Below are 22,731 nucleotides of genomic sequence, written 5' to 3'. Positions count from 1 at the left end.
TTACTCTCACTGGCCTCCATCGAATATTCCCCGAGTGAAAGGGAAGACGGAGAAAGCAAGCAAGCAAGCAAACAAACCATCTGTAGCACATCTGTAGCACGAAACCGAAACCTTTAACTCCGCTCCGCTGTCCTCCTTCATATGCTCATCATTTTAATATCTATAAACTCTCTTAATTTCTCTCTCTCTCTCTCTTTCTCTTTCTCTCCTTCTCTCTTACTCACTCTTCTTCTCTTTCCCATCATCTCTTCTCTCTTTCTCTTGTTCTTGCATCTTTTTCTCCAACTCTCTCACTTTTATCTCTCTTTTACACGCACACATACACTTTTTAATATCTGTTTATATGGTTTTGTTTGTTTGTTTTGCGATTCAATTTCAAAATGATAACTTTCTCTCTTTTGTTTGTTTCGTACCTTTTTGGTTTTAGTTCTCTAGTATGTTCTTCCATTTTTGGAAGAATGTATCCTTCTGTTTTTCTTTATTGAGTTCATCTTTTGTTTATTATTGGTTCGTTTGAAAGATGGTTTGATGCAATTTTATATTTTTGTTGTATAATATCACATTTGCGAATTCGTTCCTTTTTTCTCTATTGCTTTAAGTTTACGTTTATCATCCACGCTGCAACGATAACAACACAACCAACACTTCTCATTTGCCACCGGAACGGTGTACGAGTACCTGCCCGATGACCGAACAACTTGATAAAGGATAAAACAAAATCAAACACAAAAAGACAACCAAACGCGTACAACAACGGCCCAACACCAATGCGCTCTGACTGATTAGTGTACCGTCGAGATAACACGTGTGAACATACACCCATACGTACGGCTGCCACACCACGCTGACTAACACGTGGCGCACCCGGACTTCTCGCTCCCTTGTGTTCTGAGTCGTTTTTCTCGCTTGGGTTAGGTTTGTTACGCTTGCTTCCGGTACGAAGGAGCAACACCCAACTGTGCGTATCTCGCGCTAACATTGGGTTACGGCGAATCTCAATTCGTGCCATCGTTCCTATCCTATCGCCATCTGAGAAGAAAATGAAAACAAAGGAGCGGTTCAGTCTAGCTCTGCTCTGCTCTACCACGACACCACGGCGTTCCTAAGCAAACAAGAGAATGAAAAAAAGAAACCAAACACAATGTCAATTAACAATACAACCCGATGCTTTCGCGCACTTGTTTGAATCCTGCTTCCACTGGAGGACGGTTTCGAAGGGGATAAGGATCGCTCCATATGCGCTAACCCTTTTTAAGGTGCATACCCTAGCACCACCGACAACCAAGCCGGAGCTGGTGCTCTTACATGTTCACCATTTCTTCTTCTTTTTCGCTTTTCCACTCACTTATCTCTCTTTCTCTCTCACTCTCTTTCTCTCTCATTTTCACTCTTTCACACACACATGTTTTCGTTGTGTGTCTCTTTCGAATGTGTTCTGCGGCCTGGAGTTGCTAGCTCGAAACGAAGTCAAAGGGCATGGCCCTTTTTTGTCGAAATTCCAACGAAACTCGAACACCTTCAGGATCGCGTACGTGGCCGGCACCAGCGAAATCGAAACCAAACTCAATCCATCCTTCACGCACACACCAACACAAACAAAGGAACACTATTATCGTTCACTGGATGCTGGAACAATCTGCAGCAGTAAATCCTCGACTTGTGGAAGGGCATACGAAAGGGAGAAGTAGCAAGAGTGAGAATGAAAGAGAGAAAACGAGTGCTGGAATGGTGATATAAAACAATAACAAAAAGAGAGAAGGTGACCAGTTTAGGCGACCAGTAGAAAATGCCAAACAAATGCAAACGATCATCTCATCACACAAAAACAATACACACTAAACACAAGGAGAAATATAACAACAAAAACATGTAACAAACAAAAGAAATAAAATAAAAGAGAGAAAGAGAACCAAGAATAAGAGAGCAAGAGTGCGAGAAAGATGGAGAGACAATGTGCAAGGAAACAAGGACACCAAATAACAGAGAAAAAAGAAGAGCGGAGAGAAATAAGCTTAATAAAAAGCGGAGATGAAACCAGTGCAGGAGATCACAGACCATAACATACACATGAAAACGCCGAGCTGAAGGGGAAAGCGGATTGGCGTTCGAAAGAAAGCGAGCGAGTCAGAGAGGGACGGGAATAGAGTGCGAAGTGAGTACGAGCGCGAGTGAGATAGTGAAAAATAACCAAAGAAAATAGTAAAGTAAAAGATATTAAATACTCTTTTGACTAACAGCGAAGCTCCGGGAAAAAAACACAAGAGAAGGGACAAAGCGAGCAAAATACGTTGATAACATTTTGAAACTAGCTACCGGATCGTACCAACACAAAAAAAAACAAGTAATATAAAATGAGCGACCGAGTTGATAAGAAGAAAAGAAGTAAAGTAACAATAAAAGAAAAACCAAATTGTTTGCAATACGCTAGGCTAGGCTTCCGTGCAACAAGCAATAGAATGCACACAGAACGCGGAGGAGTGGAGCCGGGCCCCGGTCAAACAAAGAGGATCTAAAAGGGCTAGCGACCCTCGAAACAGCACGGCTCAGCTGAGCCCCCCAGCAGCAGCAGAGCGCCCGGAGGCACGGTGTAGCAATTAAGATTTACCTTTAGATAGTCCTTTAAACAAACAAACAAACATGCAAGAACAAGCAAAGAGTTATAGGAATCTGCCACTCATCGCATCACCACGATTCGACCAAAAAACAAAAACAAAAAAAAAAACAAACCAAAAAAATAAACCCATTACGCTAGCAAAAGAATAAAAAAAAGAAACAAACCGAGCGTATTTCGAGTACGCAGTCAACTCGAACAAAAGAGAAAGAGAGAAAGAAAATGTGGAAAACAAAGCGAGATCAAAAAAGAGAGAGAGAAAAGAAAAGAGCTGTATGACGATGAAAGAAAAACCAAACGTCCACGATCGGAGGACTTGCCCCAGCGTGGGTTTTCGATGTCTGTTGACTTTGTATATCGGTGCTCTTGAATTTGGGTCAGGTTTTCGTTCTCAAGCTCGCTCGCTTTCCTAAGAATTCGAACGGAAGAGGCTACAGATACAAAACTAGAAACGAGGGTCGCTCCGAAATACACAAGCGGAAGTGAAGTGAACTAAAGTTAATGCAAAACGAACAGACGATAAATCAAAACAGCATCCTTCCCTCCCGTTCGGCCTCTCCCCCGCTGCCCATAATGGTGGAATGGTGAGAAAGTACTCACAAACCCCACATAAGTCCACCGCAAACGCAAAACCAAAAATCCAAAACAAAGGAAAACAAGCAAAAACCAAAAAATACAAAAAATACAACTAAAAAAACAACTACACATTTGCCACGTAGCGAATCAGCCACGCAAGAGCGAATCGTTGTGGATGCGGAATGAAATGCAGGAGAAGAAAACAACACAACCAAATCAAACTAAACCAAAATAATTATAAAGAAAATCCTTAGCTGTAAGTTTGTCGCCACGTCAGCTTCTGTTAGTTAGCCCTTCGTGTAGAATGAAAAAGAGAAGAAGATAGAAATGAAAGGGAAAAGAAGAGAACCTTAACATATGAGCGGAAGAAATGGACAAAGAATCACTTAAAGAGAGCGAAAGAAAAAATAGAATTTAATTGAATAGGAGGCGAGTTCACACAGATACACTCACAAATACACATTCAGTGCTTATTTTTTCTTTAATCCCTTGCCTACGTCCTAGCCCCTGTATCTGCCTCTTTTGTCCTTTACAATTCGATTCATATAACGCTGGTAGGCTTTTAGAGAAAAAGATAGCGCACACCAGCTAGCTTAGATGAATGCTTCTTTTCGTAATGTCCCTAATTCTCAACCTTTCGAATTCACCGGTCTTTAAATGAAACGTTATTGTAAATTGGCATAGCCAACAGAACTCACTTGTGAAGCGGAAACAATACCAAAGGAAAGAATAAAATCATGCAGAAGATAAATGCGAAAGGCAGAGTACTGGGTAGAAAACGTAAATAAAACCATGTTAGAAGCATAACCGAAGAAACGAGCAAGAAAAAATATGCTAAAAAAGTAAAACTAAGACAGAAGACGAACAAATGAAACCGATATCATCTGTTGATAAGAATAGTAGACAACACTAGCAATGCCAGTCCAAGAAATGCTAAAAATTAATTGAAATACCAACATATGAAAAGGCAACACCGCACTCAAGTTTCCCAATGTTTGAACAGCCACGTACTGTTATGCAGCCTCTCCTCCTTCCCCTCAACATTTTTTATCTTTTCGTATACTTCAAAAGAGAAGAAAATCCTTCAAGCCACCCGAGTGACATCGTAGATGAAAAAAAAAGTGAGTGAAAGATAGAAATGAAAGGTATAGAGAGAGAGAGACAGCGAGAAAGAGAGAAAGAAAGAGAAAGAGAGAGGCGGAGAGAAAAAAACGATAGAGGGTTAAGATAAATAGGCGGCCAGAATGCTAGAAGTAGATTTAGCGAACGGATGGAAACCGAACCGGAAGGAGGCGTAGAACACATTAATCCGGCATCCCGTTTTCCCGCATTTCTTAATCGATAAGAGGCGCGCTGTATAAGAACAGTGGAAGGGGTAGCGGATGATCCCAAGTTGTAGTTAAATATAAATGGCGCGCACCAGCATGGCGCGTTTGCTTCCACACGCACCCCCGAAAAGGAGCCGTAGAAGACGAGATGGATACATGAACGTTGCGGGGGAGCGAGGCAGGCAAAACGAGCCATCCTTGCAAGGAGAAAAAACCGAAGAAATAATAATAATAATATTAATATTAATAATAAAGGTAATAGTAATATTAATAACACCGACAGGTTGGTCAGGTGAGCAAGTAGCAGAGCAAAAAGATGGAGGTGAAAAAAGAAACAAAACACACCGAAACACACACACACACACACAGAAACACAGAGGAAGACACACGCACACACAAGCAGTGAACCAAAATTCTTATGATTAAAACAAAAATAAAAGTAAGCTTAACTAAAGAAGGAGAGGAAAAGAAAAAAAGAAAGGAATGAAAGAAAGAGAAAGAGAAAGCATGCAAATGAAAGCAGCATAAGAAAACCAATTTTAAATAAGCAGATATCCCCTTTATGCGAGGCAGAATTAGTAACAGCAAGGCAGGGAGAAACGAAACAGTGAAACATTAGGAACAGGATAAGGCGAACCCGTAAGCTAATACTAGTTAATAGACATGCTACCGAATCCGAACATGTGGACACCAACACCGACATAAACACTCATACGCATACGAAGAGCAGCAACCGGCAAGGAAAGGGAAGCTCGACTTGCGGCGGAAGTATATCTGTCGGCTCGAAGACACCTAAAACGGATTTCTTCAAGGCGAAGTGAATGATAACAGAAATCGAAGGAAAAAAGATTGAGAGAGAATGAAAGAGCGAGAAAGAGAGAGAAAGAGAGAGGGAGAGATGTAATGAGAAAGAGAGTATGTATGAGAAATGATGAGAGAACGATAGTAGGAACATCTTCTAGAATGAGATAAAAACAAAACACCCAGGATTCCACCCTGCCTTTGGGAACGTTTGACACCTGTCAAGTCTAACTAACATAAAGCTAAATGACAGCTATTATAATCAGTAGTACCCAACCATCCAAGAAGATTTGAAAAGATCTCCTTTTTCACAAAAAATCCTAAACCATAGGAGTAGACAAATCATGACAGAGAAAGAGAGAAAGAGCGTAGATTGAAAACGCCACGACACTGACACTCTACCAAAAGAAGTAGGAGAAAAATTACATACAAGAATGTGATAGAATAGTTCGCACTAAGGGTGCCTGTTGATGGTAAGAGCGCTCTCCATCTCGGAAAAGCTACCGCTTTAACCTTTGCGGTCATTCTCTCTCTCTCTCTCTCTCTCTCTCTCTCTCTCTCTTTCTCCTCCTATCTCATTTTCTATCCTTTCTATTTCTCACTGTTTCTCTTAAATAAAAGCCTGTAAAATACACGAGTACACTATGAGACAATTTCGCACACATACACGTATCAACCGGCGCCTTGTTTTTCGATGCTTACCCCTAACTCCCAGCTAGCAATCTTGAAATGCCGTCTTATTACACGCGAGCGTAGTTCAAACCCTTAAAAAGTGTTCACTACATCTCAACTTATCTCCGCATTCCGTTTTCTTCCTGCGCAATGCAAATCGTTCACAAACACATAAACACTCCTACTCACGTACACACACGAACACACACACACACACACACACACACACACAAGCCATGATCACTCGTGGTTCTTTTCCTTTTTCGTACGTAAAACCGTAAACGAAGCTATTACTTCTTCAAGAGTAAGACACAAGAAATAGAGACAAAACAAGAGGAAGAGAAAACTAAAGATTAAAAATACAAACGAAGAGAGAACAAGAAAAAGCTTTACTTAATAAAATTAAACTTCATATGTTTAAAACGTAAAGCCAAATCGTCTTCTGTATTTCTTCTCCCGTTCCCTTCGTTTCCTCCCGTTCATGCAGCTCCACCTGGCTACACCTCGATGATCCTTCATTTGCTATCTCTTGCTTTCACTCTTGCTTCCTATCACGATTTCTCAATCTACTTATCTCTTTCTCTATGCATGTTTAATCACCAAACCCTGTTTCCCTTCTCCAAACCTGTGGGGATTTTGGAATGGAAAGAAAGATATTTTGTCCATGAGTACGAGGAAAAGAGTTGGATAAAATTGAATGAATAGGTTTGGTGGAAGGAGAAAAAAGATTCTTAAAGATGAAATGGTCATCGTTTATTTTTCGCACAATATGTCTCCTTTGACTTAATATATCTTCTGCCATCACTTGGGGAGCAGATTAGTTTTCTGCTTATTTGTTTGTATTAATATGTAACACACGCTAAACATTAATATAATCAGATTTATATTTCTGTATTAAGGCATGTTTAGTCATAAGAGAGATCGAGAGAGCAACGATAGCAGATTTGAAGGCTTGTGGATTAGTAGCCGATTTCATATTCGTAAAGGTGCGCTGACAACCGATATTCTTACGCCGCAAGAATGGACTGCAAGTGGAGGTAAAACAAATCACTTAGGAAGAAATGCGAGAATCACACGGAATGATAAACAAATCGAGACAAAACAACACACAATAACGTGCAAATTCTAAATGAAGCAAACAGAAAGTACGTGAATGACACCGAACGAAATCAACGGAAATGTGGTTAGTCAAATCAAGCTAAAACAAACCAAAAAATAAAGAAAGTGTAACAAAAAAAATCAACGATCGGCATGCAAAGGCGAGGGCTAAAGAAATTGAGATAATTAGTGAAAACGAACAAACACGATCGGTGGAAGCATAAACGCGAGCATTAGTTTAGGGGCTGGCAGAACGCTATAGGCGAGGGGGAGGGGAGGGAAGTGAGGAGAGGTGCGAGTGAACCCGAAACGCATACCAAAGCATAACAAAAAAAAACAGCACGAGGCGGACAATTTTGAACGATGAAGCCAATATACATATATACATATATATATATATATATATATAAATAAATAAATATCGCAAACCAAAAAAACTTAACGAAAACGAAAAGAAACCAAACAAAGCAAAACAAAAACTAAAAGAAACTGGCAAGTAAGCTTTTTAAGAACTTCATTAGCTTAATTTAAACGAAAATGCAAACAAAACCGCAGCAAAAAGATTGCAGAAAATACCAAAAAAAAGATAAAATAAACGAACAAACCAAATACCAAAAAAAAAGAAACAAACAAAACAAAGTAAAACAAAAGGAAACAAACACCGATCGAAAATTGGACTAACCAGCGGTGACAAACCGGCAGAAGGAAGAGTGAAAAGGTGATAAGAAAGGAAGGAAGAGGATAGATGGGCGACTAGAGTCCAGCTGTCAGCAGATGCGCGATATCCGACGTAGCGTTTCGAAGGGTCCTTAGTGGAGGAGCAGGGCGTCAACACCGGAGCATCATGTGAAGGACGAGACTAAATACATACAAACATCACACAATCTCCCACTCCCTTCCTATCCCTTCCTTCCACTCTCCCCCGTCTACAACCCATCTTCAAGATCATGTTCATCGAACATACACACACACATATACACACACATGCACACCGAGGCAGCCTCGTGGCGAAGAAAGCTGCACCACATTTTCTCAACCCTAGGTAAGTGAAATAGGATTGTATAAATAGTCTAACGCTATCGACGCTCCGGGCGAAACCGAAGCAGTAGAAACCTACAGCCACAACAGCAAACAACCACACGCTCACCCACACGCACACGAACAGGAAAGCCCGATGCAAAACGAAACCAAAACTAAACCAAAATGGGACATTTGGTCGCGCGCGGGATCGCCCACTGTAAGGTGGAAAGATTAAGAATATTACTATTATTATTCGCTATAATTACCATTACCGAGCAAAGGTTGGAAGATGAGAAACTTACGGCGCGTGGAACATACCGGAAAGGCACGAGCATGGGGCGAGAAGAGGTCAGGGCAGGGTTGCGGTTTCAACAAAGCAGTTGGTTTGTGAAGATAGGTGAAGAGGAAGGTCGGGAGGAGAAGGAGAAGGGGGCGAGTATTGGCGCCAGATAAGGTCGTTGCCCTTGCCGGACGTATTGCTGCTCTGCGGAGTAGCTGGCTGCGTACTTTGCTGTTCGTTGTCAGAGTGTTGCGCATAAAGGTAGGCAATGCAGCATGCACAGCATCCTTGGAGCACATTTGTAATGTTCCGCCTCATGAAGAGCCTGTTCCTACCAGGTGGTGAAACCGCTCAACTAGAAGCTGCCCGCTTTCGAGTTGGCGAGCTTGGCGCTCGCTGCTTCCAGAAAGAAACCGGAAACGAAGCGGATGTGGGCCTACCCAACGCTGGTAGCAAACAATCCCCCTCCTCCCTGAGTGGCCCTGGGGTCGTACCGGAACCGGAACTTTAGCGGAAAAACGGCCAGAAAAGTGTCACATGGTCGAAGCAGAGCGCTGAGAGCGAGATTGCGAGAGCGACGAAAGAAGGCCAACCAAAATAATTATAAACGAAACGCATACATTAGAAATACGCCAGGATATCGCGAATGGGCCCGCGTGGCAGTGGGTGGGATTCTTCTGGGTCCCGCGCGGGGAAGCGAGGATCCGCGGGACGAGACGAATCGAAGGGGCAGAGCGAGTGAGAGCAAGGAAAATGAAGCAGGAAGTGGTGCGGAAGGAGTAACCCAGCAAACAAGAAACAGACGAAGCAGAGTAGAGCAGAGTGGAGGCAGGAGAAACACTTGAACTAAAAACAAACAAAAAAAAATAAAGACGTTGTTAAGATTATGAAATGTTTTATAACCGTTATAAAAAAAATCGCTGCGAAAATAAATCAATCCAAACACATTCCTCCTGTAAAAAATTACTCCATCCGTGTGTACGTGTTTTTTATCGTTTTGGCCGGAGAATTAAATAGGAAAGAATATGTCGAGGATCCGAACTTGTGAGATAGTCGTCACCTTGCATTTGAATCGGTTTTATAGAAACATCATGAGCCTGCAAGTTCTGTTCGCACAGGTGACCAAATTTAGTGCTTTGGCGTTGAAGGATAATTGATACTCTTGTATAAGGTAGGTGTCCTGTTAACCGATCGGGTATTCGACATCAACAACTTGCAGATTTCTTTCCAAACAATGAAAACACATGCTCTTTATTTTGCACCAACTGTCACGTTTTATTGCAATACAATACTTAAACAAACCGTTACTTTCATCTGCCTTAGAACTGGCGCAATTATTACTTTATAGCTACGACCAACCTCGAACCCTCTGCCTCACGCTTTCATTTCGTTCGAATTCGTGCTAGCTACTGCTTGCCTTAGTGTAGTTCACTATCTTTCTCTCTTTGCTTTGTATTTTTCTCTCTCTCCTTCTCTCTTTTTATTTTTCCTTCTTTACTTCATTCTCTTACACGATCTACATTTCAATCAACAATATAATGCTGTAACGGGTTTTTCTTTTTGTTTTCTATTTATATTTATATGTGTGTGTGTGAGTGTGTCATCCCTTTTTTCACTAATGTCCTGCACATGAGCTATGCGATCGAGTAAGGACGAGCGATTGTGATTTTTGTTCTGAGAAACGGAAATACGCACACACATGTGTTCACGCGCACCCACCGATAGTCTTACAGGTAGTAATAAATTAGGGTCGACAGTTAGGGCTAAGCTAGTACCATAGTCGCCAACAAATCGCTTACATGCACACATACCCACACACACACACTCATACATGTATGTGTGCGCGACCTTAAAAGCTGACATATTACCATCACTTCAGAGGCCTTCCATGGCGGTGATGTTGAAACATCTCCACGATAGCAGACAGATTCCCATCATATGGTTTTACTCAAATTTATTCCTTCACTATCGCTCCTTTCGTTTTAACCTCTGTTCCTTAATCCTTCCATAACCGTCAGGCATCTTTAAATTTTATCTTTCTTCGTATTTGTATGGGCTGCTTTGCACAGTTAGTGCTGATTAGCAACGACTGTGGTGACCTCTAGTGGCATCTAATGGTCGTTTTTTATTCATTTCCCCACTGTGATCTATCATTCTCCTTAGCTCACACACTTCTTACTCGTTGGCCAAACTCCAATACGGTCAACTAACGTCAATGTATTGATGTTGCTTGGTTTTAATTCATTCTATAAAAAATGGGATTTTATGTAAGGCAGCTTCCTAATTCATTTATCTTGTTCTATATTTTTTGCTTTGCTTTCTTGGTTTTATTATTTTTTTGCTGTTGTTGTTTTGTTACTGTGCTTTTGTTTTGCTTTTTGGTTTTACGCGCGCCAACTAGAATAATTTAGTTATCGTTCCCTTCGCTTCTCTGTCATTTCATCTTCTTTGATCACCTCCATTCTCCGTCCGCCACTTAAATTTCGCCCTCACGGATACAACTGCTATGGGCTCTACCAAGCTTTGCCAATGGTTGTTACTGTTGTACTGCTCCACCACGTAGCTGATCTGCGAAACCAAAATGCAACTGCGGGAACAACTTTAAACTCTATGCTACTGAGCTGCGCGCCCCACATTTTTATATTTCACTTTTTTTCTTCTTACATGGTTCGCTTTCGAGTGTACTTTAGTTTCTAGATAATGCTCTGACAATGAATTGTGTGTACGCGTGTAAGGTGAATGGGTGTGTATTGCGAATCATTTGCATATGTGCACGTTTTCTCACTGCGTTTTCTCCGCGTCTGTTTTTGAATACATTTTCACGTTTATCATTTTTTGGTTAGCTAGTTTAGTGTCTACTCTGTCTCACAGAGCTTCCGAAACTACCCCTAACGACCAGCAGCCCCTCGTGAACGGTTTCTCGCCTCCTCATATATGTGCAGGTGGCCTCAATCGGGTGTTCGGATAGGATGGATGGGCAACGGGAAAACACCGGGACGGTGAAGGATGGCACGGGTGCGGGCTGGCGGGACGCGTTTGCTCATTCGTTCCAGGCGTTACTTGGTTCCTTGTGGATCGTGAACGTAAACCTTGCGCTCCACGTTCAGTTTGGCACACAGTCCTGGTGGGGCGGAATTGCTGGTGGTGGTGATGGTGGAAAAGGTTGGCAGGATGAGTAAAATTTGGTCAAAGTTGTTGCCACTTGCAATACTGCTCTTGTTTTGGCATTCGGTGTCCGGTTCCATGCATGAGTGGCCGCACCCGCGCCAGAGTTGGTTTGATTGTCCGCAGGAGGAGGTGTTGGTGAAAAAACTGCTCTTGTATACGTGCCAGGGTAGGTGTAGGTTGAGGATAGAGTGATGATAGGAGACGATAGGAGAAGGTGGTTTTGACCAACCTGTATGACTCGTATTTCTCCTTTCCGAGGCCATCTATCGAAAATGGCGCCTCACAGTGAATTAGAGGACGAGAGAGAGAGACAGTAGAACCAGAAAAAGAGAACTGATCAGTGAACCCAAAGAGAAAGTCTATAGAGTTAAATATGCTGAATGCTTATGTACACTTCTAACACACCGTTCGCATCACGACGGCTCTTGAGTGAGTTTTTTTGACTTTTCTGCACTTGTAGAGCCCATAACTTTTAAACCTCGGGTACCATCTGCTAGAAAGGGGTTGCAATATTATTATAATCTTTGATTCTAAATACCAACCATTTCTTGTTACCTACTGCAGCCGTAGGGCATATCCAATAAGGGTTCTAGTCTGCTACTTCTGGTTGCCTCGCTCACAGTCTCGAAAAACAAGCTACGTGCAAAAACTCATGGTACTATTTGCCCTCTTTCTCTTGCTCTAGCTCTCTCTCTCTCTGTCTCTATCATTGCTAGCCACCCAAACAGCGAATGGCAGTATATAGAGAGCCTCTTCTCGCCAACAAACATTTAACGTCCAGTATTTTTTTCCTGCCGTGCACGAGAGCTGCCTTAATGAAACATCCGGAAGGAGAACAAATAAAAATACAGATAATGCTCAACACCATAATACCGCGAAACAGCTAAACGTGAACGGACCTGCTTCGAACAGTTGTGAACAGCGAGAAAAACATAAATCTGCCCTTCGTTACACCATACCTGACCCTTTGCGAACGGCAAATCAACACCTCCAAGAGCGGGGCGGCTTTGTAACATTCGAGAGTCAATACGTTGGTACAATTAAAATAAAATTATTATTCAAATTTAAAAAAATCATTAATTACATATTTTAATCAACAACAACATTCCTCGTCTGATTTCTAGGGGTAAGCATACGAAACATATTTGCTACTATCGGATTTACTCGATTTTCTTTCTGCTCTTTTTTACTACTCTCTTCTATCCCATTTGTTTTCACCAACTCCTTTTTCCTTCCTATTCTTTTCATCTTTTTTCATTATCTCATTATCTTTTTTCTATTTATTTCTTCTTATTTTCTCTTCTTCGATTAGTTGCTATCTATAGCAAAAACACCCTCATCATCTCTTTCGATCATCCAAGGATCTATCAAAAATGGTTTTAGCGTTATGTTCTTCCTTTCAACACATTGCAACATGCTTCCAACAACATTGCAAATTTAACGCATCTCGAACCCAAATACTACCTCGCTCAACCAACGTTCCCTTTTCATCTTTCCATCAATTCTTCGTTTTAATCGTGTTAAATACATCCATATTTCCATTTCTGACACGTTCGCAAATCTCCCTTTTTTGCCGTAGATATTCTAGTATTCGATATAAATACGATCAAGTATATTGTTGCCCTTATTAACCCTCCCCAAAATCCCCATTGTTCCTGCTTGCCATCGGCTCGTGTCTCGCTCTACCACCCCTAGCTGCTTCTTTGCATTGGTACGCCTTTAGATTCGGCGTCTTCTTCAACGCCATGCCCGTCAGGCCATCGGGAGGGTTGTCTCTCCACTATTTGCTATCTATACTCAACTCAGTAACAGTGTCTAACTCTGGCGGATCGATAGTCCCGCCAGCCTCGGTAGGCTGAAGGGGACAACCACTCGGAACCTCTCAACCCATCGTCGCGATACATGTTTTTAATGATACATATACCAGTTCGCCTTCCGGTGCACCTTGTATAGTTTGTTTCACTGTAACAAACAATCACCTTTTAATTCTTCGGTCGCTTGGGAGCGCTGCTCATCGATATTAATACGTATTACGCTCGTAAGTGGATCGCGATAAGCAGACGCCCCACACTTTACTCTTTTCCTATTCCTGTCGGTTTCTAATTACTTTTTTTGCTATTATTTTTGTTCTTTTTTTTGTTTCAAATATATTCCTTGCATGACTCTTCTCTTTCGATTCTTTCTATTTTCGTCCTGTTCCCAACGTCGCCCCCGTTTTCCTAGCGCCGCTTTATCATCGTCAATGGTGGCCGGAGCGGGACACGGGCCGGGCGCGCATATTTGGTGGCAGCGTCCAGGTGATGCTTGCCTGCGGTCATAGAGATTCCTTCGACGGCACCCAGATCGTCGGTCCGCCCTGAGACCAGATGACATTCTTCACCTTGCCGTAGATCTCCTCGATCGTATCGCCTTGCACGATGGCTGCAATGACAGGAAGGACATTTTAGTGTCACAAGCAAGACGAAGTGCTGCCCAACAGAGCAGGAAGTGCCGCTTACCGGTAAAGTATTCGCCAAACTCATGCTCCATCTTTAGCGTCCGCTCGAAGGTTTTCTTTGCCTGCTCCTCGGTCATCCGTCTGTTCATTTCCCTGTAGGAGAGATAAATCATGTTCTCAAAATACGAACAACGAGAACACCGTGCCCAATCACCCGAAACTAGACGTACATGATCGACTCCACCGACATTGGTTTGATGAAAACCGCGATCGGGTAAAGCTGTGCTACCTGCAGCCGCTTGATCGCATTTCCGGACACGTCCAGTATGCAATGTTTACCCTTCTCGGCCACCTCACGCACCGACGCCACCGACGTGCCATACAGGTTGTCGTTGTACTGGCCCGCCTCGATAAACAGGTGATTCTGGATGTCCTTCTCCATCTGCTCGCGGGATGCGATGAAGTGATAATCCCGTCCGTCCACCTCATAGTCACGCTTCGGGCGCGTAGTATCTGCAAATAGGTACAAAAATAGAAACATTAACTAAAGGTTACGAAACATATCAAGCATTCTACTTCTGCAAGATCACTTACGCGGTACGCACGAACCAAACTTGTTCGGATACTCCGAGATCAGGTCATCGTTGATGCGATCCTTCAGTGGGCCTAAGATGATGACAGGACGAGTGTAGGTGATCTGCAGGCGCTGCACTGGCTCGTACGATAAGATATTTTCCTCCGCTGTGCGATGGGAAAAGAGAAACGCATATAAACGCAAGGATTAGCCGAAAATGTGACAAAATCGATGGAAATCTTAACGCCCGTCTGAGCCCTATAAGCCCGCATCCTTGGGTGATCCAATCGTGCTATAATGGGTTACTTAGGGTGTATGACATGTTCGTACACCACTTGTCGGGTCTCAAACGAAACGACGACGTTTGGTGTGGTACACATAGGAATGTGTGTTCAAATAAACGTGTACATTGAAACGGGAATGGAATGAAACAACACACAGAACACACGCAACGAATCGAACCGAGAGGGTAGTGCATCCGATAAAGAAACAGGGCAAACGACATGCGACGGCCAGCAGGACGATAAACGAGTAGAACGGAACCGAAACGGAACGTGGACAGGTGACGGGTACGGGCGTAAAGTGTGAGGAGAAAGGATACGCAGGCTGTCCTTTGGTAAACGATCAGCGAGCAGCTGTCAAGACGAACGAAGAGCCGTTTGCAAGCCTTATACGCCAATAAATATATGTTCATTTTATGCACGAATCGGGAAGATTTAATAGTGCTACTTCTGTTCCAGACTGGTGATAGCTTAACGCTGCGAGATCCTTCACCTAAAACGAGACATCTGTGCAGATGACTGTCTCTGTCCTCTTTCTCTCTCACACATCACCCTTTCATTTGCATCTTGACCCAACGATGGATGAGCCAATTCTTCCCTCTCGACTATGGTATCGTCCCCGAAACCAACATGTCCAAAACTACACCTTACCCAGGCCCTCTGCAGCATGCAAACGAAGCACTAAAACGAAAATGAAGAAACAATACTGACTGCACATGCACTAAACACAACTAACATCGAAATTCATTCCTCTAACAAACGGTGCAGTGTTTGCGAGCAACACATTGGACCATGTGGGTGAAGATCTGGCCGCGAAAATGCCATCCAACACAGCTTGCGGGAGAAACATAACAGAAAAGCGATTCCCTGTAACATCCAATCGATAATGTGGGCAACCAACCTGCCCCAAAAGAGGTAAATTGGGGATCAATGCATACTCCAACGGGAAGCAATCGGACACGGAGTTCACAAAACCGCGGCAACAGGGACGGTGCAGGCCGGATTCGAGCGACTACCACGAGCAAAACGCAACACCGAACCACGCTCGAACCGGAACGAGATAGAGTTATTCAACAAAAGATCAATAAAATAAAACATCCGCATAGTGAACGTGAGTGAACTTAATCAAGACGGTAGAACATAATCGAGAGCGATATAATGTGTGATTCTTAGAACTTTGTTTATACTTCTAAACTGCTAAACCAACTATCAGTGGAATGCTTGAAATCAAAAGGCGGAATGGATAACGATGATCAGACGAGAGTGAAATCGGAAACGTAAGAGAAGACAACAGACAAGCAGAAAAAGAGAAAGAGAGAGAGAGAAAGAGAAGAGAATGATCAAAGTGAGCGAAATTGTAAAAAAACAACAACCAGAATGCCATGTTACAGAACAAGAGATAATACCAAGAGTTGGCAGTACAGCAGAAAATAGAAATTCAACAAAAAAACATGGGGACGGAAAATAGGAGCGAAAAGAGAGAAAAGGGCGAGAGTCAGCGGCGTCGGTGGCGGCAGACTTACAGTCAGCATAGTTATTCTCCAGGTAGATAAGAGTTATCTGCTCCATATCGGGTAATTCCACGCGGTAGATTATTTCACCACCACCTGGACGGGAAGAAGAGATACAGAAATATGTAGAAAGAGAGAGATAGAAAGAGAAAGAAAGAGAAAAAGAGAAGAAAGAAAGAGGAGCAAATGGCCATAGATGGGAGCACTAAGAGAAAGCGAAACAAAAATACCGCGTGAATGAAACAAAGAGAGAAGAAAAACAATGGAAAACCGAAGCGAATCGAAAGAAAGAAAAACATTGTGAAAAAAAACTGTAACGGAATGGATGCGATTCGATCCTAGTGGGCGCAGTTAAGGCGGAGATGAGCGCTGTTCTTGTTTTCAATTATCAAAATGTTGAACGACGATGGTTCGCGCTTACACCAACAAGCGGAAAGTAACCCATAGCCGGCGAAAGATGGTAGGATACGCTGGTGAACATCCTCGGATCAGAACCTGCACCGAAATTAGAATAAGAGCTTGCTAGTAGTATGCATACATCGTCTTGCCGTCGTTGTTTATAACGAGTCGAAGGGACACATTAGCCCTTCAACCTACTATCAAGTGCCAAAAGAGCGTATTGGCATTAGGTCCTTTTCTAATCACTGCAACAAGGATAGACATTGTAGATACCGTACGATTTCTGCTGCTTGCTCGAAGTCTCGCAAAACGAGAAATGAAACGTAATAAAACAGGATTAAAACCTAAATGCTGATAAAATAGACTAATTGGCAGAGAGGCTTGCGCGTGTTTTTCTAGTACGCTGTAGAATGAACGGAACCGCACGAATGTTATATGACAGGAACCAAAACCAAACCGACTAAAAGAGTATCAGGACCGATTTTGGGGGAAAATCAGGGGTGGAGAGAAAAGGACACAGGGGGAAGGAGAAAGAAACCCAACATCTAAAAACGAAACGCGTAAGAAACGAAAACAAACGGAGTCGATAACACAAAGAAAACTATACTTATATCGGTAGCGAGATTTATCGGAAACCGTCGAACACTTACCTTCGGCGTTAGCGTCTTCTTGTGTGTAGCAAAGCATGAAAGCTGTAAAATGGACGGGAGATGACGATTAGAGTATTCCCGCATACGGTTGATGAAAGAATTGAGAGCAGAGAGTGAGAGATAAACTCGATTCGCTCCTGGCGAACGAACGAGGATGCACGAAACGGTGTAGGAATGCAGGATGCACAGGACGAGCTGTCCGCTTTTGGGGATGACGTGCTGGTTCGAGCGTTTCTTGGAAAGTTAATCGCTTAAACGGGCACCTTCAAACCCTCTACCAGCAGTACTATCGGTACAAATAAACGGGGCACATGCTGGTGCCAGCGAATCAGACTCTGGAGTGCATTGAAACGCAATCGGCAGCATACCTTCCTCCCCGGAGAAAAATTCCCACACGGAGGAAAAGCCGAGTTTGAGCGGAAAACTAAAACTAAACACACGCAGCTTACACACACGCTACACACACCCAACACCAAACGAAGGATGATGGTTGGAGGGGGCAACGGAATGAAGCAACACGTGATACAGGCGGGAAGAAATGAAAGAAAAGGAAAGCGGGAAAAGAGCACAGAAAAGGTGATAGAAAAAAAAGTAGTGAAGAAACCCAAAAACTTACGCTGCTCGGAATCGTGATGATTTGGATCGCACAGGTTACCATTGGCTGCACGGATCCCCCACCGAATGGAAAGAGGAACGTTGATGACGTTGGTGATGATGATGGTGTGCGAGGTGGAAAACAGTGGTGTTGAGGGGGATGGGAAACAACGGACACAGCGCGCGGCAGGACATAGTACACAGAACGCAACACGTACAATGCGTGGGAAAGTCCCCGCCGGTGCATTTCGCATATACACACATAGAATGGATCCCGCCAGTGGCAGTGTGGGCATGTGTGCAGAAGGACGAGGAGGATACAATATATAAAACGAAACAGGAAAAAAAATGAAACTAAATTAAATGCAACAAACCATCTGGGGAGTAGATAGTATGCAAATAGGGAGTGGGGCGACGGCCGGAAGGTGCAAGGACGAAGCGAGAGTGCCATCGCACCAGCAAGCTAACTAACACCCACACACAGGCACACACACACATGGTTGGTGCACGACAAATACAAATACAGCGTGTAGTCCTTCTGAAACAGGACGATCACATCGAATCGGTCGGGAGCTTAACCACGTGGGGATAGGAGTAGTGGAAAGGAAGCAAAAGGCGGAAATAGCACAGGAAAGAGGAGTACTTACGCTCCTGGTCGGACCCGTCCTCGTTCTTGTCGTCCTTGCTCTTCATGAACGGGAACCGGCGGGAGAAAGAGAAGTTTTTCTTCTTCCGATCGAGCGTGGAAACCTTTCGCAGCACGGCACAAACGAAACAGGACACCCCAAAAGCAAGAGAAAGAATAGAAAGAAAAACACCCACGTCAGTAAGGACTTCGCGTGCGTTCGGGACTGCGCGACCCGAACCCGGGGGTCCGGAGAGGACCCACGGAGGAACATTCACCTCCTCGCCCGGCGGTACCTTTTCCAGGTTGTTGTTATTGGCACCGGCGTGCCCCTGGAACTTGACGCTACGGTCGCGAGCTCGCTGTTTGCGCTCCCAGCGCCTCTTGGACGGTACGATGCCGATGCTTTCCTCTTCGTCCTCGCCGATCACACGTCGCGCCTGCCACCACTCGTCGTCGGAGGCGTTCGTCACGTGCAGGATGTCACCGTGGCGGAACTGGAGCCCGCGCGTAGGCAACCCATCATCCCGGTTCGGATCGTAATCGAAGAGCGCTCTGGAAGTGGAAGAGGAGATGAGGAATCAGTATCGGGGGGATAGTGGATCAGTATCTTGTTCGCAGGTCGTCCTTTTCCGGGACACTTTACCGCACAAAGAGGGTACGCTTTTGGGACGTCCGAAGCAGTGTGCCAGTGCCTGCGGCCACGGCTTGCTTCATCTCCTGGATGCGCTGCTCGAACCGGTTGTAGTCCTCTGGCCTGTACTGCACCACCAGTGTCACGGTACCGCCAGCATTCTAGAAAGAAAAAAACGTCAAAACGCCAATATTAGTGTCAACGTGAAAAAGGACCTATTGAAGCTGTGAAAGAGGACCTACCTTGAGTGCCTGAGCGGCATCTTCGTGGGATGCGTTCGACAGGCTGATGCCATTTACACAGAGCAACTGGTCGCCACGTTTTAGCTCTCCACCTAGATCAGCTGCTCCACCCGCCAGCACATACGAAACGAAGATTCCCTGCAAACGAAACGGACAATGAGACGGATGCTTTAATGCGTTTGCCTGCTGCTTGTCCTTAACGTAGTTTGTTTGGTGTTTGCGAACGGTTCGTGAATTGCACACAGCAATCACGGTTACTAGAGTGCACGAATCACGCCTATGATTGTGATTTGATGTTGGAAAAGCTTGCAATCAAATGGGGTAAGATTAAGGGATGCAAAACGCTTCAAATCGGTTTAAAGAAAGTTAACATATTCGCTTATTAGAACACATCGAAAGTTCACTCCGTTTGAATCGAAGAATCGCTTGAATGTTTCTTTAGCGTTTCCTTAGCCTATCCATATAGTGCTACCGAAGTATGACGTCGTAAAAAAATCAGACATCTTATAGATGTATAATAGGGTTAAATAAATGTTAGTATTTGTTCCAATTCTAACAGCCGACGTTGCTATTCAGTACGTGAAAAAGAATAGTGATTACGACATGACCACTATAGCGTAGAAGTAAACAACGTAGCATTGCAACATTTTCATCGTTACTAACTAAACTCTAGAATATTTGATTATACATCTAAAGTGGGAGAAATCTATAGCCTTTTACAATGGTAATACTTTACTACATTAGAATAGCAACAGTAATCATTATCAGAAAATAGGTATATATGCTAAACTCCTGTCATATCATATGTCTTAGTAAAGAAAAGTCAGCTTATAACAAACTCCTGTGCATATTCCTGTCGCATACCTGTCCATCTTCGCCCCCAACAATGTTGAAGCCCAACCCGGATGCTCCCTTCCGGATGACGATGGTGCGTGGTACTCTAAGAAAGAAGAAAATAGGAAAATTGTCGCATGAGAGATTGGCATCCTACAACTCCATGGGCGATCGGAATCCTACCGAGTAATGTCCTCGCTGCTAACAGCACGCGGCGTACCAATTGGCATGCCCGTTTCGAGCACGTTCGAGGACGCATACCGGGACGAGCTGTTCTCGAGCCCAAACGCCGGAGAGTGTGACCTCGCAGTTGACATCTCGACATCACCACCTCCTCCTGTTTCGCCTCCGCCTCCACCTCCTCCTCCTCCTCCTCCTCCTCCACCACCACCACCGCCAGCATCCGGTGAGGCGTGGTCGACCATGCTAACACCCACATTGTTCATCGCATTGGTCGAGAGTGAGTTCAGATTGCTGATCGAGTTGGCGAGCGCCTGCAGGATGTTTGTCTTCTGCACGATCAGCGTGGCACGGTTGGTGATCGCCTTGAGCGTCGCGACCGCCTCCTCGTGCACCACGTTCTCGAGATTGCGCTCTCCTCCGTCCGGTGTTCGGACTGCGATCAGCTTGTCCCCGACGGCGAGCCGCCCATCAATGTGAGCTGCACCGCCTTCCATGATCTTCGTCACGTAGATGCCATTGTCGCCCGGGATGTGCTGGTTGCCGATGCCACCGGCAATCGAGAAGCCAAGACCCTTGCTGCCTTTGAGCAGCTCGATCTCCTCCAGCTTCGGTGCCTGGGCTGGAGGTCGCTTCCGGCGGATGTGCTGCAAGGGTACATAAGGATGTTAGATCTGAGCGAACGCCGAGGGAAAGCTCACGTAGGGTCATCACATACCAGTGTTACACGGTCACCAGCCTGCTTGAGCGCGTCGACCGCTTCCCCATGGGTCACATTTACCACTCGCACCTCGTTCACTGCCACGATGCAGTCGTTCACCTGCAGCCTTCCATCGACGTGTGCTGCTCCACCAGGTATCACCTTGGTGATGTAAATCGAGGCGTCGAGGTTGATGTGCGGATTGTCGGTGCCACCCGCAATGGAGAAACCAAGCCCGGTCGAACCACGCAATAAGGCTATCTCATCGTACTCCCACGGTGAGTCGCCATTCAGCTGTGAGGAGACAAAGAACAACTCGTTAGCTGAAGTTCTGGAAACAGCCTCCTGGAAGACATTTTCGTACTCACCTGCTTCGTATCATTCGCGTTCGATGTTGGAACCTGAAGAGAGAGATAAAAGGTAGAATATGAGTTATAGTACGTCCGAATATGGGCTAGAACCCTTGTTTCATTCCATCGTAGCAACGCGAAACAACCATCTTAATTCATTTAATCAGGGACACGTTAAGGATCAAATAATCTTCCATCTATATCAATGAAAATATGTATCTAGTTGCGGCTTGGTTTCAAACAGTTCGAATGTTTTTCGCTTGATTCTGAATTATAACGTGTGAAGGAAAATAAATCTTTGTTCAAGGACATGAACAAGAAGGAAGCTGTTAAAAGGTTCGAATGTATCATTAAAGCAAGCACACTTGCAACAAGTAACAAAATGACATTAAATGTACAAACCAATACTACTGACGATCACACTACTATTAACGCTAGGTATGCAACTACTGCTAATATTCTACTGTACCGTGTCCAGGCTGAATAAGGACGAAACCTTCTTCAGGAAACCTCCTCCTCCACCTCCAGCTCCACCACCGCCGTCCTGCTGACGTTTCTTTTTTCTCGTAGTCATAATTTGTTTCTTTTCGCTTCTCCCTTTTTCTCTCTCTCCTCTCTCTTCGCCTCTTTCTCTCTCTCCCCCTCTCTTTCAGCCACTCGAATGTCTCTTTATGTCGGTGACTTTGGTGTCCTTTTTATGAAATCTTTCGATGCTTTAATTAAACAACGGCAAACCCGGCTCACCAGGAGAACATCCGGAGCCCCAAACCACCAGCGCGCATCTGAATATGCCAGTCTGCGTGTGCGTGAAAGAGCCTAGCGGAAGCTCTTGTTCTCTTTCGCACCCGGCGTGCTACTTAGTACCGGTGTACTATAGACCCGCAACACAAAATGGAGGATGCAAATTAGGTTTATATTTTTTATTATTTTCTCTTTCGTAAGCTCTCCCTCTCTCACTCGATTTTATTGCACTTTTTTGCTTTCGCTGTTGCTTAAACTCTAATTACACTTTGCCCTTAAATACACTCTTCCGCACACGCACACACAAACGAACGCACGCTTAATATATGAGTAGGGGATAACAATGTCACAACGAGCACGACACAAACGGAGAGAAAAAAAAACACTAAACAACAAAGATGCTCCTCAGCCAAACTCGAAACTAT

At 44.1% G+C, this 22,731-nt stretch overlaps 1 protein-coding gene across 1 annotated transcript in view; it reads right to left on the bottom strand.

The window, feature by feature from the left end:
* Positions 1-9,636: 9,636 nt before the first annotated feature.
* LOC128728816 (disks large 1 tumor suppressor protein) overlaps positions 9,637-22,731 on the bottom strand; it is a 36,069-nt gene continuing 22,974 nt past the window's right edge. The window contains exons 5-18 of the mRNA XM_053822463.1: positions 21,584-21,616; positions 21,234-21,509; positions 20,811-21,162; positions 20,519-20,711; positions 20,366-20,441; positions 19,502-19,639; positions 19,272-19,420; positions 18,922-19,180; positions 18,648-18,750; positions 17,401-17,448; positions 14,586-14,732; positions 14,222-14,504; positions 14,053-14,144; positions 9,637-13,975 (exon numbers count right to left, since the gene is read on the bottom strand). Coding sequence (XP_053678438.1) covers positions 13,869-13,975; positions 14,053-14,144; positions 14,222-14,504; positions 14,586-14,732; positions 17,401-17,448; positions 18,648-18,750; positions 18,922-19,180; positions 19,272-19,420; positions 19,502-19,639; positions 20,366-20,441; positions 20,519-20,711; positions 20,811-21,162; positions 21,234-21,509; positions 21,584-21,616 — 2,256 coding nt within the window. The 3' untranslated portion in view covers positions 9,637-13,868. The remainder of the gene's footprint in view (positions 13,976-14,052; positions 14,145-14,221; positions 14,505-14,585; positions 14,733-17,400; positions 17,449-18,647; positions 18,751-18,921; positions 19,181-19,271; positions 19,421-19,501; positions 19,640-20,365; positions 20,442-20,518; positions 20,712-20,810; positions 21,163-21,233; positions 21,510-21,583; positions 21,617-22,731) is intronic.

This window comes from Anopheles nili, chromosome X, assembly GCF_943737925.1.
Source record: "Anopheles nili chromosome X, idAnoNiliSN_F5_01, whole genome shotgun sequence".
Classification (NCBI taxonomy): domain Eukaryota; kingdom Metazoa; phylum Arthropoda; class Insecta; order Diptera; family Culicidae; genus Anopheles; species Anopheles nili.
Note: the sequence above shows the minus strand (reverse complement) of the source record. Positions and strands in the feature narration are given on the sequence as shown.